We start from the raw sequence: 16,625 nt of genomic DNA, 5'->3' as shown, positions 1-16,625 counted from the left end.
TAAGCTACAAAGAACTGCAGTATTGCCAGGATGACTAGATGCATATAAATATCATTATATTGTACCCATGAATCCATCCTTGTATCTTTACCAGTGGTTTAATATAGCCTACAGTATGACAGTGACAATAATGATTTTGAAGCTTGTACCCGTAGGCTAGCCATTTATTTCATATTGCGCACACATTTAATTATTATTATTATTATTTTTTAATGTATTGGGGTTGGGGGCCTGTGCCCCACCAAAGCTCTAGGTGTAGAATCGCCCTTGGTCCAGTTGTCTTTGTTTCAGCTTGTTGTCTGGATGAACCATGACCTGGATGATGGAGAACTGAAGTAAAAACCTTTTTAAAGAAGCAGCGTGTTTGTAATAAAATATATAAATGAATTAAAGCTTTTAAACTCCAGACGAACTCTTTCCTCAGATAAAATAATCCTTTATTGATCACACATAAATCTTTACTGATTTTACAAACATGACATCAACAGACTTTATATTCTAACACTCTTTGAACTACACTTGTGTGTGTTTTCTAGTTTGTATTAACTTCTGGGGCCTACAACCTTTTAAACCTGGAAGCATTATATCATTGAAAGGTCCTCACAAAGATGGAAGCAGGAGTGTATCTGAGTGTGTGTATGTTGATGTTGGTGAAACTTCCTGATTTAATAAATAAAAAATATAAAAATACATTCAAATATTTTCCTTGTGTAAAGAAGTGTTTTCCTCCTGTTGGTGTTTGACGTCAGTGATCCTCAGAACTGGATGAAACATTTTATGATTCTGTTAAAGGTTCAGTTCAGACCTGGTATCAACACGAGTCCTGGTGATCTGATCAGCTGAAGTACAGTGTGAACAACAGTAAGCAGCGCCATCATGTGGTCAGGAGAATATCTAATGGGTCTCTGCCTACCTTACCTTCAACAATCTGATTGGTTAAAGACAACAGTAGTAAATAATGCTTGTTATTTATTTTCTGAATGAACGAGCTATAACTCTTGGTCACAGATTAGTTCACACCTGTACTTCAAGCTGCCTCAGGTCTTCAGCTGATTGGTCCACAGCGCCCTCAGGTGGTTCAGTGCAGCAGAAGCCCAGCAAACACATTGTCTTCTGACTCCTCCCACTCTCCTCTCCTCAGTTCCAGCCTAAGCTCCTCCCCCTTCCTCAGCACCAGGAGGCCCATACCAGTGACGGGCCCCGCCTCCGTCACTTCCTGATGATGCAGAGACACTAAAGCCCCGCCCTCCTGCCCCCGCCTCAGGACAACGTGGGCGGGGCCTGGCCTCAGGTGCAAGGTCAGGATGAACAGGTAGACCCCGTCTGTCGGAGCTGTGACGATGCCGAAGTCTGAGTAAACCTGACGGTTCACAGACGATGCGAACACAAGGACGCAGTCAGAGACACTCAGAGGAGACCCAACCACAAACAGCAGCGAGCCTCCTGATTGGTCGGACAGGGCGGGAACACCTGGAGGGAAACACAGAGTCTCTGGTCAGATCAGATAAGAAGGAGGAGACAACTGTAAAAGGTTCCAGAAGCAGACAGACCTGATGAATCCCTCCTCCTCCTGCTTCCTCCTCTCTTCTTCTTCTCCTTCCTGTCCTTGTTCTTCAGCAGCTGCCACAGTTTGTCCAGCTCCAGCGTTGCGTCCGACGCCGCCAACACGTCAGCGTTACTGAAGACGTTCTTGAACACCCTCAGATGCTCCTCCAGCCCCCTCCTCAGCAACATCACCTCCACCTGCAGTTCCTCCACAGGTGGCTCCTCCCTCTCAGTGGAGGTGTTGGGGCAGGGACAGGGTTTCTCCTCCAGCCGGACCAGCCTCTGCTCCAGCTCCTCCACGGTTCTCTCCAGGTTCCACAGGTCGCCGCCGTCTCCTCCGAGCTGACTCCACCCGGGACGGAGGAGCAGCTGTCGCTCCCTTGCTGGAACTCCACTGCTGCTCCTCCTCATGCCTCCAGACAGCCAGTCATCTGGGTGGGAGGAGAAGGAGGAGGAGGAAGAGGAAGGCTTGTCAGCAGATGGAACCTCCTCAGCGCCTCCTGGAAACAGGAGTCAGGAGAGGAATGTTTCAATGGTGAAGAAGCCTGATGAACCAGGTACCAGGTTTAACTAACTAGTCAACAGGGTGAGTGAGGTTTCCTGCTAATGTCTCATCTAGTTCTGCATTTCATTTTTGAACTAATTTGAATATTTTAGTTAAAAAATAAGAACTCTGTAAATAAGAGGAAGAGTCGAAATGGAATTAGACCCACAATCAAACCAGCTAGCCTCAGCTAACAGACAAGACAGACAAACCTCACAGTCAACAAGTCAGTGCAGTTCTGTGCATTATCTTCTGTGGTCTCCATCAACTATGAACCACATGGTGACTGGACTGATAGAATCTGAACCCTGGGCCTCAATGTCATACATTATCCTTTGCCTCCATCTAGTGGTCTAATGGTGGTACTACAGATAATAAAGTTAGCTTAGCATTGATATGTAGCATGCCTTGGTGACTGGTTCCCCTGGGGAGTTCCATGTGTGAACAACATGGAGGAAATCTCCATCTTCTTCTGGATTGTATAATGATCACAATGGTAGAATGTGATGATGTCCAGGCTAAATAAAATGTCCAAAGGTTGAATTGTGTGTACGTTGCCTCCTGTAGTGGAATCAGTAGGATTTTGTAGCCATTCCTGATATAATTCACAATTTTTCATAAACGTATTAATGTATTTTTAACCCTTTATTTGTTCATAATTTTTAAGCATCAGAACTGTCTCAGACAAACATCTTAAAGTAGAATGATTCTCAGGCAGCTTCTGAACTGTCTGTTTGTGGAGGTTTATTCTGAAGGACGTCAGAGGAACCGACTTCCTGTGTTTACATCTTCTGCTGGACGTTAACTTTAAATCTGATCTTCTAAGGATGAAGAGTGGTAGATGATGGATGGATGGATCGTCTCCTCCTCTGAAACTTTATTAAAATGAACAAACCAAAGAAACGTATCTGCTGTCGGATCCTATGACGTCACATATCTGTTAATGAATCTGACGGTGATGTAGTTTATCACAGCTTCCTCTGGAGGCTGCTGAAGAGCTCAGAGACATCAGCTCAGTTTCCTCCTGACTTTGTTTCATTCATTCATTCATCTTCTGTAACCTCTTGTCCTGTTAAGGGTCGCGGGGGTCTGCTGGAGCCTATCCCAGCTGTCAGCTTTGTTTCTGCTTCGCTTATTTTATCTTTGCACTATTTCTGTTAAAGTGACTTTTATTTAACGGCTGTAGACATGAACGTCCTCCTACCTGTCTTGTCGGGGTCTCGTCCCCTCAGCTGCTCCTGAATCAGCCTCAGCTGCTCCTTCACGGCCGGGATGGAGTGCGCCTCCTGGTCGTGGTCGGGCCACTCCAGGAACTCCAGCACCTCCTCCCCCAGCAGCATCTCCAGCACCTCGCTGTGGCGGGCAGCGTCTTTGAGCAGAGACTTGAAGGACGCCGACAGGTGCTTCATCTCCGCCTCCAGCCTTTGATCCGCCTCCTTTAGGTGAGACAGAGCGCCGCTCAGCTGCTTCAGGCTGGAGCTCAGATTCCTGACGCCGCTCTGCTCCAACACCAAAGACTCCTTCACCTGCAGGAGGACGAGGAGATCTCATCACTTTAACATCTCTTCATCTGAAGCTATTGAAGGTCTTTAAAACCTTAAAGTCGACTTCTTTGGAAGGAAGGAATGAAGGGAGGAAGAGAGGGAGGAAGGATGGATGGAAAGAAGATGAAAGGAAGAAAAGAAGGCTGGCAGGAAAGAAGGACAAGGAAGGATGGGAGGAAGGATCTATGAGTGGAAAAAAGGCAAGAAGGAATGAAGGGAGGGAGGGAGGGAGGACCTTCTTGTTTCTGAAAGAAGCACAAAAACCAAATGTGACGTATTGAAGCTTAATAAACAAACAATGAACATAACTGAATCAAAGTGAAGAATTCATGACTTGCTGTTCTTTATTTACCCATAATTCCCTGCATGTGACTGAAGCAGGAACATGAACCTGAAATAAATATTACTGAAACAAGCTGAAGGTGTTTTCTTCGTCGTACCTGCTCAAGGTCATCTTTGAGAGTCTGCGCCTCCTGCTTCCATTCGCTGGTGTCGTCCCAGTGCAACACCTCCTCGCTGTTCTCTTCCAGGGCCGCTTTGTTCTGATTAGCTAGCTCCGTCACAGTGGCCACGCCCCTCTCCAGCTGAGCCACGGCGCCCGTCAGTCCCTTGCAGTCGCAGTCTGTGGACGAGTTGTGCTTGTAGAGGACGCTGTAGACGTAGTCCAGGTCCGACTCCATCTCCTTCAGGAGCTGCTCCTTCTGCTCCAGGTTCGCCGCCAGCTCCTCCACCCGTCTCAGCACCGTCACCGTACCGGCCTCCACCTCCAGGCCCGTCTCCATGAAGAGGATCTGGCTCTGCCGGGCCGTCTGGTTGATCTCCTTCTCCAGCTCCTTCACATGATGCCTCAGCTGCTGGACGTCGCCGGACGCCACCTCCACGTCCTCCATCAGCCCGTTCACCTGCACAGGACACCTCCACCTGTCACACCTGCCTCCTTTTCCATCTCTTTTTGAAAGAACCTCTAAAAATCAATGTGTTTCTCCACATGAGACCAGATCATTGTTCTGACTCTCTGATTGGTTCTGACGCACCTTCACCGTGTTGTTGACCACCATGTTGTCCAGACGAGTGACGGCCTCCCAGAGCGCCACTGTGTCTGAGGGTGGCGGCAGTTGGATGGGGAGAGGAGTCGGTTGGTGGTCTAGCTCCTCCTCAGTGATCTGATCCTGGTCTGACTTCAGCTGCGTCAGCGTGGTGTTCATGGTCTGCAGACTGACCTGAGACCACAGAAGAAGAATGAGACCTCTTTCATTTTAATTTGGTTCAAAACTTTCTGATAACAGAGTTTGTGTCTTCGACCTGCAGCATCTTCTGCTGCCGTTTCAGCTTCATGTCGACATCCGTCTTGAAGCTGGTCAGGTTGTAGTGCAGCATTGCATGCTGGGAATGCAGCCTCTTCTCCATGTCAACCCACTGGCTCTCCACCTGCCTCTGGACGTCCCTGATGTCCCGGAACACTTGGTCTAGTTTGGCGTCCAGGCGCTCCTCCGCTCCCTCATCACGCTCGGCCGCCTCCAGACTCTCGGTCCACTGCTCTGCCACCGGCCGGCTGCTCTTCAGCTCGGTCACGTCCCGGGCCAGGTCCTCCACCTGCCGGCTCAGGTGATCCAGAGAGCGGTTGAAGCCGTCCAGGACCGGACTCAGCTGGGACATGACCAGGGCCATCATGTAGGGGACGGGGAGGACCGGTGCTGCCCCGTGGTACGAGAAGTCAGGGTTCAACTCATCTTCACCTGAACAAATAAATCAGTCAGTTACACATCAGCTAATAAACTCTTCAAACTCTTAACCTTCTGACTAACATTGATGTTCATTTAAGTTTATTTCAATAAACTCTGATCAGTGATGATTTTATCAGCTACGGAAAGATCATGATAATTAATCTGACTCTTAGAAAACTATTTTTACTAAAAATGTCCTTGTTCACTCACAATGTCTGAGATAACTGACACAACTGATAACTTAAATATCTAAAGGCTCTATGTTCTATTCTGAGGCTAAAGCTAACAGCTAACAGCTAACAGCTAACAGCTTCATTTTCCCTCTACAGCTGCCTGCTTCTCCAAGGATGATGTAATTCTGCCAGTTGCCAAGGTCAAAGGTCAGAGCGACCAGGGCATTGTGGGAAACGGAGAGCGACGCCCTGCACAGGAAGTGAGGAAGTGAAATCATCAGCTCCTGTTTCTACCTTTGTGAGGACCTTCCACTAACACCATGCATCACCTAGCCCTGACACTGACCCCGACCTTTACCCTAAAACCAAGTCTGACAAGGTTAACCCCTCAAAAAGTTCTGGGGCCCAGAAACTCAGCCCAGAACTTAATAAAAACAAGAAAACACACAATCAGAGTCTATATGTGGCAGAAGAAAGAGAGGATTTCCTGTAGAGGAAGCGTGTGAGATGTCACCATTTCATTTAAAACATCTGCATCAAAGCAACTTAAAGCACCAGAAGCTTCTAGATTGTTTACATGTGTTTATGTTCACAGCTCATTCAGGTTCCTCAGAGGATGTTAATGAGACACACCAGATGTTTGCAGATCAACTCTGGGATGTTGTGTCTTTTAAAGAGCAACTACATCCTCACAGCAGATTAAAAGATGGAGAAGGGGGCGTGGCCTAGTGTCTGGCAGACACTCCATCTACGTCTGTAAACTGATTCTCAAGTCGTCCATTTCTTTGTAGTGGACAGTTGGTCTCCAGTGGATGTCCCAGGATCTGGTTGCCTTGGTAACCCTATCCGAGTGAAACAAGTGTAACATAAAAATATTGCTAGCATATGGATGCAGCTAGCTCTTCTTCTAGTTGAAAAGAAAATACCGTCAACGATGCTCCATCAACACGATGGTAGGAAACAACGGCTACGCTCAGACATTTGCTTTAAGCTTGGTCCAACATCTGGATCATGTCTCCAAGTCAACCAGCAGCTGTTGATGGTTCTGATCCAGCGGTAGGTAGAGATCCATTAGAGACAGCAGCTGCTACAATATTCTACTGACCACATGATGGCCGTCTGAGATCCCAGGATGTTAAAGAGAAGTCTGAACGGAGCCAAAGTGGAGGACAGTGGTGTCTCCTTTTTTCTCCTCTCGTCACTTCAACTCTCTGAGTTTCATTCATGGTCTGTAGTCGACTCATCACTGATCGTCTCTTCATGTCTTGAGAAACATTTAGAACTCGAGACCAGAAAATATTGAGAAGAAGAAACTGTAAAGACACAAAAGATGTAGAACAACTTTCAGGCCGATCTCTCACTCGAACAATTCAATGTTTCCCACATAGTTCATTGTTCACCGTCGTCTTTGTTTGGTGCAGACGTTCCTCCTCGTCTCTGAAGCTGGAAATAGACCAGCAGCAGCAGCTTCTTTACAAATGGAGACTGGAACTACTCAACCGGTGGGAAATGTTCGACGCTGTTCGTCCCAGCAGGTTTGGTTATTGTTCTTGATCTCGTGGTGATGAAATCAGATCAGATCTAAAGTGTATTTGTCTTTATTTTTAAGCTGAGTAGAAACCAGAACTCACCAGGAAGCCGTGCTTTGTGCAGCTCGTGGTCGTGGTGAAGCTGTTGGTGCTGGTTGAACGTGTTGGTGGCTCCATGTTGGCTTTGATGGGACTTGTAGGTGTGGCTGGAGCTGTCGGTGCCGCCTGGGTTCAGGGGGGCGGGGGGCTGGTTGTTGGGGTAGCCGGTGTCGTACGGCAGGCTGACCGGTACATGGTGGTCGTTCTGCTCGCGGTCCGGGTCGGCGCTCTGCTGCTGAGACTGAACCTCGACAGCTGAAAGAGAAAAACAGACTCTGTCAACGGTTTGATCAGGTCAGTCCAACACACACTCAAACATCCCAACAATTATCTGATGGATGGAGAAAACATGAAACACGTAGGAATCTGATTTTCACAGCAGCAAGTTTTCACTGATTATTTAAAATATCTCAAAAACATCAACGGGTGTCTGACGACATCTACAGAACGAGATGGATCGCCACGACTGCATGAGCGACAGACAATGGTATTATCTATATTTTGGAACAAGCAGTAAAGGCTCTCACGTTAAGTTCTTTATTTCTGACGTTAGTTATTTTAGAGAATGAAGGAACTGAACCCTGGAAGCTTCCGTCCTCAGAGTCACTGCTGAGGAACAACCATCTCTGATGATGAAGGAGATAAAGACATAATCAACATGGAGACTTTACGTCATGACGTCAGATCAGTCAGTTGCGTCGCCACTTCGTCCTGGTCACGTCTGGACGGCTGCGTTCGGTTTCTCCAGGACGGACGTTAACACCAGATCTGAACTTTGGCTCACGGCAGCTTTTTAAAGTTAAAAACAAACTGCTGCAGTCAGAAGACAAACCTGAACCTTCAGAGGTGGTGAAGTTAGAAAGAGACACGACAGACGCTACAGGACACACAGCACAGATGCTTTCAGGTCGACTGAACGTCCTCTTTTAGAAAACGTCAGCTGTTAGCTCTGCTCAGTATTTATCTGACTGCTGCTGATGGATCAACAGGAAGTCATGCAGCCCAGCTGACCGAGGGGCTGATGGGAAACAGGCTGATGAATTCGGGGATTTCTCGTCTGAGTTTCCTCAGTGTTTGTTTCACTTCGGGTTCATTGTTAAAGTTTCAGAATCACAGCGACAGCAGGAACACGGAGGTCAGAGTCAGTGACCTGAAGACAACGCTGAGGGCACAAAACCCACATACTCAAAAGGAGGACGTCCTGCAGTGTCATCACTTTTTCAGGGAATCTCCAAAAAAAAGTGATGACCAACTAGCTGCAAATTAAAATCTGTTTCCTGATGAAGCTGAGTTACGTTCAGAGGCAACTGTTCTTTATATGAACAGCAGGAGGAGGCTGGGGTGGATGGAGGGAACGAAAGAGGTCAGATGACCACGTAAGGCTTTTTTTTTTACTTTTTATGGAAAAATAATAATTGTTAAGTGAAAATAATTGTTTGCTGCAGCAATAAATCACGTTACGCCGTAAAAGACGATTTAAAGATACTAAATTTAAATGAATGAACTGTGAATGTGCAGGACATGATATCAGGATCTGTGCTGCTTTAGGAGGTGTTCCTGTTATTGTGTCCACCCTGTTTCTGCAGTTGTGTTGATGATTTAATTACAGGAAGTGTGTTGAATCAGAGGCGTGGTGGGAGCGGGCCGAGCCGTGTGGAGGTGTGTGAACGGCCTGTTTGTCTTTCTTTGTTAAATCCAGCCTCTAAAGGCCAAACGTCTATTTTAGTCCGAACCTTTTTCCACAAACATCGACGTGTTTTGGTTCTCAGAGTCCTCGCTGCCACTCCTGGTATTAATACTTCATGTTCTCTGCACGTAGCAGTAACATCCGCCCTGCACCTCTACCTACCGCTGGATCAGAACCAGGAACAAAGACTCAGATTAGACCTGAACCCTGGAAGCTTCATCCTCAGAGGATCCAGGTCACTGATGATGAAGGACATAAAGACACTGACATGGCTGCTTTGGATACATCAACACATCCAGATGTGGTTTGAGATCTGGATCTGGATCTGGATCAGACTGCTCAGGACAGACATTAAAACCTGACACTGCTGCAGTCACAAAACGACTGAAAACCTCCACGTTGTCAGAACGGATAATGATTCTGCAAAGTGAGAAAGCTTAAAAGCTGGAAGGGAATATCTGTCCTGTGATTGGACAGATATTTATTCTACTGGTTTAAAATAGTTGACATAGACAGTTTCTCTTTAAACGTCTTCTCAGCTCTGTCTTGCTTTAACATCCTGTAATCATCCCTCTCAGCCTTCCACAGTCACGTATGTCTGTTTATTTATCTGTATAATTACTGGGACATAATAACGGCAACACTTCAGCATCTGCACTGAGGCTGCTGGTAATAAACTGAAGATGTTTCATCTCAGTCAGTTTTAAGGTTTTTCACTGTGACCACCCTGGAACCAGACCAGCTGTCCTCATCTACAACCTTCACTCTGGAGTCTCTCTGTTGGGAACTGATTCTGCTCCAGCAAAGATCTGCCGGGCCAATCAGATCTTGTGGGCGGGGCTTAATGTGGTGATGGACAGAAGAGTAATAGTCGTCATACATGTCACCTGAGAGACATGGAGTTGGATTAGATCGGATCAATCTGGAATCAGAGTTCCTGGTTGTTAAAGAACCACGGATCAAACCAACGTCACCTCACAGCAAGAAGGTTCTAGATCTGAACCCGTCAGCTTTTCTGTTCTCAGAGGAATGAATGGACAGATAATCTGAATAACCAGGTGAGTATCAGGTGATTACCAGACTCTAGTCATGTGACCATCAGGTGATAAAACCCTAAAGTCTCCACCTTCATCTAGAGCTGAACACTTGGAGGAAACGTCTTCTACAAACACAACCAGTCCAGATGAGTTTGATCTGTTCTAAGACCTGAACCACTGAGAACCTCCAGTTATAGGCTCCTCCCTCGTCCTCTGTGACCTCTGACCTCAAACCTTTATCAGCGTCTTCCTCCTTCATGGTGACTCACTGTGTGTTTACAGGTCACCCCCTCCCTCTTCCCTCAGGGGGGAGGACAGGGGGAGGACGGGGGGAGGACGGGGGGAGGATGGGGGGAGGACAGCCTCCACCTGACCTGAGCTGGAGCTACAACTTCCTGACTTTGTTAGAGTCTCACTGCTCTGTAATTTATAAGAAGGACTCGCTGTGTCATTGTTTTACACATGGTAAACATTCATGGTCCTCAGAGGATGAGTCCTTCTTATTTCAGCTGTTAAAGCTTCTCTCTGCCCCGTTAGAGAGCGGTGTCTTTATATTTATCTCCACTCTGACACAATCAGGTCCTCAGACATGTTCAGTTTCATCTTCAGATAATAATTAGTAGGTTCATTTTATAACTTTAGTAAAACTTAAAGTCCATATGAGAAGGAAGGAGAACGTGAGACGTCTGTCAGAGTCTGAAGCTGATGAAGAAACGACGTCCTCCTCCAGATATCTGATGAAACAAACGACCTCCTGACTGACTCTAACCCAACACCTGAACATTTAGAAACAGAATCTATCTCCTGCTTCTCTTCACGCCAGCAGAGAACAGCTGGACAAGTCCCTCAGATAGATATTATATCACTGGAAGAGTGATTATTTTATTTATTCATATTTATTTCCTATAACGATATTTTATATGGACAGCTGGGATAGGCTCCAGCAGACCCCCGCGACCCTTAACAGGAATAAGCGGTTACAGAAGATAAATGAATGAATGAATGAATGATATTTTATATGTGAGATTATTTATTTATATTCTTCTTTATTAACGGTCATTTATAATAATATATATTTAGATTTATTTGTAATAATTTATTGTTGGTGTGTAAGACAGTCATGGGCGATGCTGCAGACTCACCTGTGTCCTCACAGTTGTGTCCTCCGTGTCCTGGACAGCAGCGCCACAGCAGAGCGGTGACAGTCTGCAGCTCCTCCCTGTAGCTCGGCCTCGTCGACACCTTGTAGCTGCAGACCAACCAACAATCAGACAAAAAAGAGCTCAGAGCAACTTAGTCCCTCCACCTGCATCCAGACGTGTGGTCCTGATACAGTCGTCATGGTTACTCACAGGATCAGCTGACAGTCTGGCGTTCTGCTCGGACACGGACTTGTAGATTTGGCGACGTACGTCTGCGTTCCGTGCGCCACCATCTTCGTCACCTGACGCCTCTGCACGAACGCGCACCAGTTCCTGCACCAACACAAACAGAAGCTTTACCTAAAAAGAGTCTGAACAAAACGTTACGGGGCCCAGAGAGTCAGTCCTCCACAACTCAAGACCACACACACTTCCTGTCCTCAGATGATCTTGGATTATTCATGTTCCTCCATCTCAGTCAGAGACGAGGAAGATGAATAATAGACGACAACATTAACGTGTTCATGTCGTTGTCGTCTTCCCTCCAGACAACGTCCTAGTATCTTTAATCACTCTTTGTCTGCTGTTGCTGTTGTTGTTGTTGTTGCTGGTTTTCTTCGTATCTGAAGTTGTTTTATGTTTTCCATAGTGATAGATATAAAGAAGTATTTATAATTATAAATATATTTATAAAGTGACAGAAGAATCATCTGACTCTGGAAGAAGGATTCCTTAAAGGCGTCTTTTAGCCGGAGCAGCTGCAGCGGAGGAAATGTGCTGAGCCTCCGGTTGTTGAATGACGTTCATGGTGGTTGTGTTGGTGCCGAGGCAGAGGAGACTCTGAGACTCTGAGTTAAATAAACAGAGTCTCCTCTGACTCTGTGCTGCAGAGCTTTGTTTCTGTTCAGGAAACTCTTTATTCCACTTTGTCTGCATCTTGTTTATCTCTCTACTTCCTGTTTGGTGAATCTGATGAAGAGTCCATGTGGAGTCAGAGACAAAGCTTCTGATTGGCTCCTGACCTCCGTCACAGTGTAGATGTTTGGTGTCGTTGTTCGTCATCATACATCATTTTGCATCCCTTTGTTTTGAATCCCATTTATCCATTTTCATCACTTTGCATTTGTTTTTCATCTCTACAGTGATTTTCCATCCCGTTACAGACATGTTGCATCTCTTTGCTGATTATTGTCCTTTTGTTCTCTGTGTCTTTCCAGTCATACTGCATCCCTCCATGGATGTTTTGCAGCTCTCAGTCGTTGTCTTTGTTTCCCTCTGAGGTGTTTTCCATCTCTTTGCAGTCATTGTCATTTTGCATCCTTAGAGATAGATGTTTTCCATCAGACATTTAACCCATGTTGCATGCTTTCATAGATGTCCCTTAGCCCACTCTGTGGTGTCTTCTGTCTCTTTGCAGTCATTTTACATCTCATTTGGCCCTTTTTATCTCTTTCATAATTTGTATTCCCTTGTAGATTTTTTGTGTCTCTTCAAAGTCATTTCTGGACTCCGTTGCATGTTGTTGTTGGTGTTTTGTGTCTCTTTGTGCTCTAGCTTCTTCCTTCCTTTACATTTTACTTTATTTTGAGACAGAATGACTCCATGTAATGATGTTAAAGTGACTCAGAGTCATTTGTTTTAAACTTCTTTCTTGGAAACGTCTGCTCTGAAAAGCTAAAGTCCTTCAGCCTCACGTAGCTCTGAGAGGCTGGAACAGCTTCAGAGAATTAATCTTTAATCTTCCTCTTCAGGTTCATTTGTCCTGTCAGACTCAACCCAGGACACCAAATGCAGATACAAAGCGTAATCCCTTCATTTAGAGGACGAAGATTCCTAAACATCCTGTGATTCCAGCTCTGTAAGAGCAGAACTAATAGCTGCAGAGTGAAAAGCCCTGGAGGAAACTCCTCTGACTGACTTCACTGCTTCAGAGGGCTTTTATTCTGAAAGGAGACACATGCTGCAGGAACAAATCCACAACAAAATAAAAGTAAATGACAGGATGTTTGTTTGTGTTGGACGTTCCATCTTTGACTCATGCCAGGAATTACTTCTGTGATAGATGGCTGCAATTTCCTCCAGTTAAGAATAGCCTGCATTTCCCAGAATGCATTTAGCAGGAGAAGAAAGAACTAAGAACGAGAAACGATCAGTGAGGAGAAGAATTTAACAAAATAAAATCAAACCATCAGGAGAAGAAAAAACTTGGTTTGTGTTCATTTTGCTGAGAGACATCACTGTCTCTCTGTGGTTGTTGTGTCTCTTTGTGTCTCTTTATGTCACTCTGTGTTTGTTGTGTCTCTCTGTGTCTCTCTGTGTCTCTCTGTGTTTGTCCATCAGATTCTGAGGCTAAATTTTCTCCTTTTTCAGGGACTAACTAAATATTTGTTGATGACCGGAACCAGTTTTGTCTTGAGCTGAAGACGTGTCCATGTTAAAGACACAGACAGCCGTTCATTTGGTTTCATTCAGTTCTGTCGGTCAGTTTTGAAGAGGAGACGTCTCTTTGTTCAAACATCTCGTCTCTTCGTGGCAGCTGCAGTCCGTCAGACCGTCTCTCTGAGTGACATCGTTCTGTGGATTTGTTTTGGGAAACGTTCAAGAAAGAAATCTTTGTATTTGATCCTGAGAGAGACGGAGGAAGACGAGCTGAGGTCTGCGGGGTCCAGGATGTTTGTGAAGGAATCTGAATAAAGAAGCTGTAGGAGGTCAAAAACAAGAACAACACAACCAGCAGGTTTCATGTGTTCTCAGTAAATCCATGGACACGTGTCCTGGAGGACAGACGAGGGTGTTATTGACCGATAGAAGTTCAGTCTCTGTTTGTCTTTATTTCCTGACTGTGTGGGACAGTTTGTAGCTTGTCGTTCTCAACACATTCATCTAAACATCCTCCACAAGAGCAGGAGAGCCGATGTCTCGTTGAGGTTGTTAAGTGAGTATTTGTGGCTGCTCTCAGGGAGACCATCGTCCTCCTTCAGACGTCCATCCCAGCGTCCTGATATCCTGAGCTGCTGCTTCTTCTTCACTGCTGGAGGACTGAAGGCCGACAGGAGTTCAGAGAAGATCAGATCAAATCAAGCAGCGAGAGTGAAGGATGAAATCTCAGAGAGGAAGACTTTCAGAATAAGAGTTCCCTGTGGATTTGTCTCCGTTTATCCAAAACAAAGAGACAACATCTGAACCAAACGTTACCACATGTCCTTTTGAGTTTATGGAGAACGGTTTAAGCTGACTCTTTTGTGTCTTTGAGGTTGTCTTTCTTATCCCGTACTATCACTGCAGAAAGCTCATTTAACTAAAAAGGAGATAAAAGCTCCTCTCAGTTCCTCAGATCTTCTCTTCTTCCAGTCAAACGTCAAACTTTTCCTCCTCCACTTCACCAGCACCAATCAGCCGTCGGCCTCCAGAGATAACACTGAGGCTAAAATAACAAGACAAGCCTGAAAGCTGCTTCCCATTAGAGCACAAAGAGCTGTGGTCATTAGAGCGCTGGTTAAAGGGGGTGGGAGGGGGGTGGAGGCTTGTTTTACTATGAGCCCTCAGGGGTCATTTTATCAGGGGATCTATGGTGGGACGTATGGACGATGGAGGCCTCAGTGAGCACGCTCCACAAACGTCATTTAACCCTGTTATTAGTCTGCCAGGCTCAGAGAGAGACACAACGAGTCCAGATCAACATCTGGAAGAATAAAAACATGACTGATACCTAGAGGGAAACAAACAGTGGGACGTCCCAGATAGGACACTCTCAGGGACGTCCAGTCAGAAGGTAAGTTAACAGCAGGCTCCATTCAATACCTGCAGTAGACACTAGCTTTAATTCTTTAATAAGAATAAACCTTGCGATCGTCTGATTCAGTTCGTCTGGTTTTAGCAGCAGCAGATCCAGAATAAAGAGCGATGGACCTGGAGTCGACCTGGAGTCGACCTGGAGTCGACCTGGAGTCGACCTGGAGTCGACCTGGAGTCGACCTGGAGTCGACCTGGAGTCGACCTGGAGTCGACCTGGAGTCGACCTGGAGTCGACCTGGAGTCGACCTGGAGTCGACCTGGAACAGTTCAAACCCTGTTTTACATCTATTTAAATCTGTCTCATGTCTCTTTCTGGTTCTTCTTTGTCAGTGTCTGGGGCTGAAGTCAGAGCTTCAGGATATTTTTAGGGTTTATTGAAGACGATGTTGAGAAGCTGCAGATGATCAGATTAAAGATCTCACTGTTCCTTCAGAAAGAGTTTATTATCTCTCACAAGAACCCAGAAAAGAGATGAGGAGACGACCACCTGAGATGATCTGAGGCTGCACCACGACGATTCAGTTCAACATTCACTCTGTTAGTTGCAGTCGAGATAAAAACAGGACATTTGAAACTATGCCTTCTGTTGTTTTTGGACATATTCTCTGGGTTTAGACACAAATAACCGAGAATGAATGAAACTACGAGACGTGAGACGATTTAAGGTGAAGGACGTAAGAATCAGAACAAAACACTTTATCATCAACGATTTCACTCGCTCATTGATGAACTTATTACCACAGGGATCCTGTTGGAGCTGAAACACTGCATATTTATTTTGGACGTGTCCTGATAAAAGTCCTCCTTCATTTCCTGGTTCCAGCTCTTCTAGTTCACTGAACCTCAGCTGAATATTAAAGAGTTGAGGAAACAGGCGACTCTGTGATGAGGACAGACGGTTAGAAACTCTGTGAGATTCATCCTGACGAGTCGTAAAGATGACAGAAGACTGTACACCGACCAGCCACAACATTATGACCACTGACAGGAGAAGTGAATAACATTTAAACCATCTTGTGACAGTTCAGTGTTCTGCTGGGAAACTTCTGGACCTGGCATTCATTGGTGTGGATGTTACTTAGACATGTAGCACCCACCTAGACCAGACCAGGCACCCCCACCCCATAGCAATGACACTCCTTGATGGCAGCAGCCATCCCCAGCAGGATGCAGCCTGACACAGACACACACACAAAAACACTTTAGGAACAACTAAAAAAAAACATGAAGAACAGCACAAGCTGTTGACCTGGCCTCCAAATTCACTAGATCCCAAACTGATGAAGTATCTGTGGGATGATCCACAGAGGCCCCTCCCCTCAAAGGCCCAGGACACCCTCAGAAGGCCCATGTCCATTCTCTGATGAGTCACCCTTGTGTCATAATGTTATGGCTGATCGGTGTGTAACTACATCGTCAAATGAGATCAGTTAAATATTTGAGGTCTCCTTCATTAGATAATAAACATATTTGTTCAAGTTCGTTCATTAGTCACTCGTTGGTGTTAAAGGTCAAAGGTCATGAAACCAAAGCTGGACTCACCCGGACCGGGCTGGGTTACTCCCCGTCTCTCCCAGCGGGTCGGTCTCGGTCGCCCCGAGGTGAGGAGGGAACGCCCCTCCCCCTCCTCCTCCTGCTCCTCCTCTTCCTCCCAGCTCCTCCTCTTCCTCCACCTCGGGGTCACGTGCCCTCACCTCACAGCGAGCGCTCACCAGTAAACCCAGAACCAGCACCAGTCCTCCCACCGCCGTCATGTCTGCACCGGGACACACCGCTGAGTGGAGGCTCGCACGCCCGCCGGCCCCT

The 16,625-nt window shown here is 46.1% G+C and overlaps 1 protein-coding gene across 2 annotated transcripts; it reads right to left on the bottom strand.

Annotated features, from left to right (window-relative positions):
* Positions 1 to 1,063: 1,063 nt before the first annotated feature.
* On the bottom strand, positions 1,064 to 16,625 carry mmrn2a (multimerin 2a). 2 transcript variants are annotated; one of them, XM_084562226.1, is made up of 10 exons: positions 16,362 to 16,625; positions 11,235 to 11,357; positions 11,025 to 11,131; positions 7,162 to 7,413; positions 4,936 to 5,369; positions 4,668 to 4,853; positions 4,074 to 4,535; positions 3,294 to 3,615; positions 1,551 to 2,045; positions 1,064 to 1,470 (listed from the first exon to the last, which is right to left on the bottom strand). In XM_084562226.1, exons 1-10 carry the CDS (start codon positions 16,571 to 16,573, stop codon positions 1,079 to 1,081), a joined length of 2,985 nt encoding a protein of 994 aa, XP_084418352.1. In that variant the 5' UTR covers positions 16,574 to 16,625; the 3' UTR covers positions 1,064 to 1,078. The 2 variants fall into 2 exon arrangements, with proteins under 2 accessions (XP_084418352.1, XP_084418351.1); XM_084562225.1 differs by having other exon boundaries at positions 1,433 to 1,976.

This window comes from Chelon labrosus (assembly GCF_963514085.1).
Source record: "Chelon labrosus genome assembly, chromosome: 15".
In the NCBI taxonomy this organism is placed as follows: Eukaryota; Metazoa; Chordata; class Actinopteri; order Mugiliformes; family Mugilidae; genus Chelon; species Chelon labrosus.
Note: the sequence above shows the minus strand (reverse complement) of the source record. Positions and strands in the feature narration are given on the sequence as shown.

Coding starts and splice junctions, on each gene's coding strand:
- mmrn2a (XM_084562226.1), bottom strand. CDS start 16,573: ATGACGGCGGTGGGAGGACTGGTGCTGGTTCTGGGTTTACTGGTGAGC. Junction 11,358..16,361: donor AGTAACCCAGCCCGGTCCGG/GTGAGTCCAGCT, acceptor GTGTTGGTGCAG/GAACTGGTGCGCGTTCGTGC. Junction 11,132..11,234: donor CCAGACTGTCAGCTGATCCT/GTGAGTAACCAT, acceptor GTTGGTCTGCAG/CTACAAGGTGTCGACGAGGC.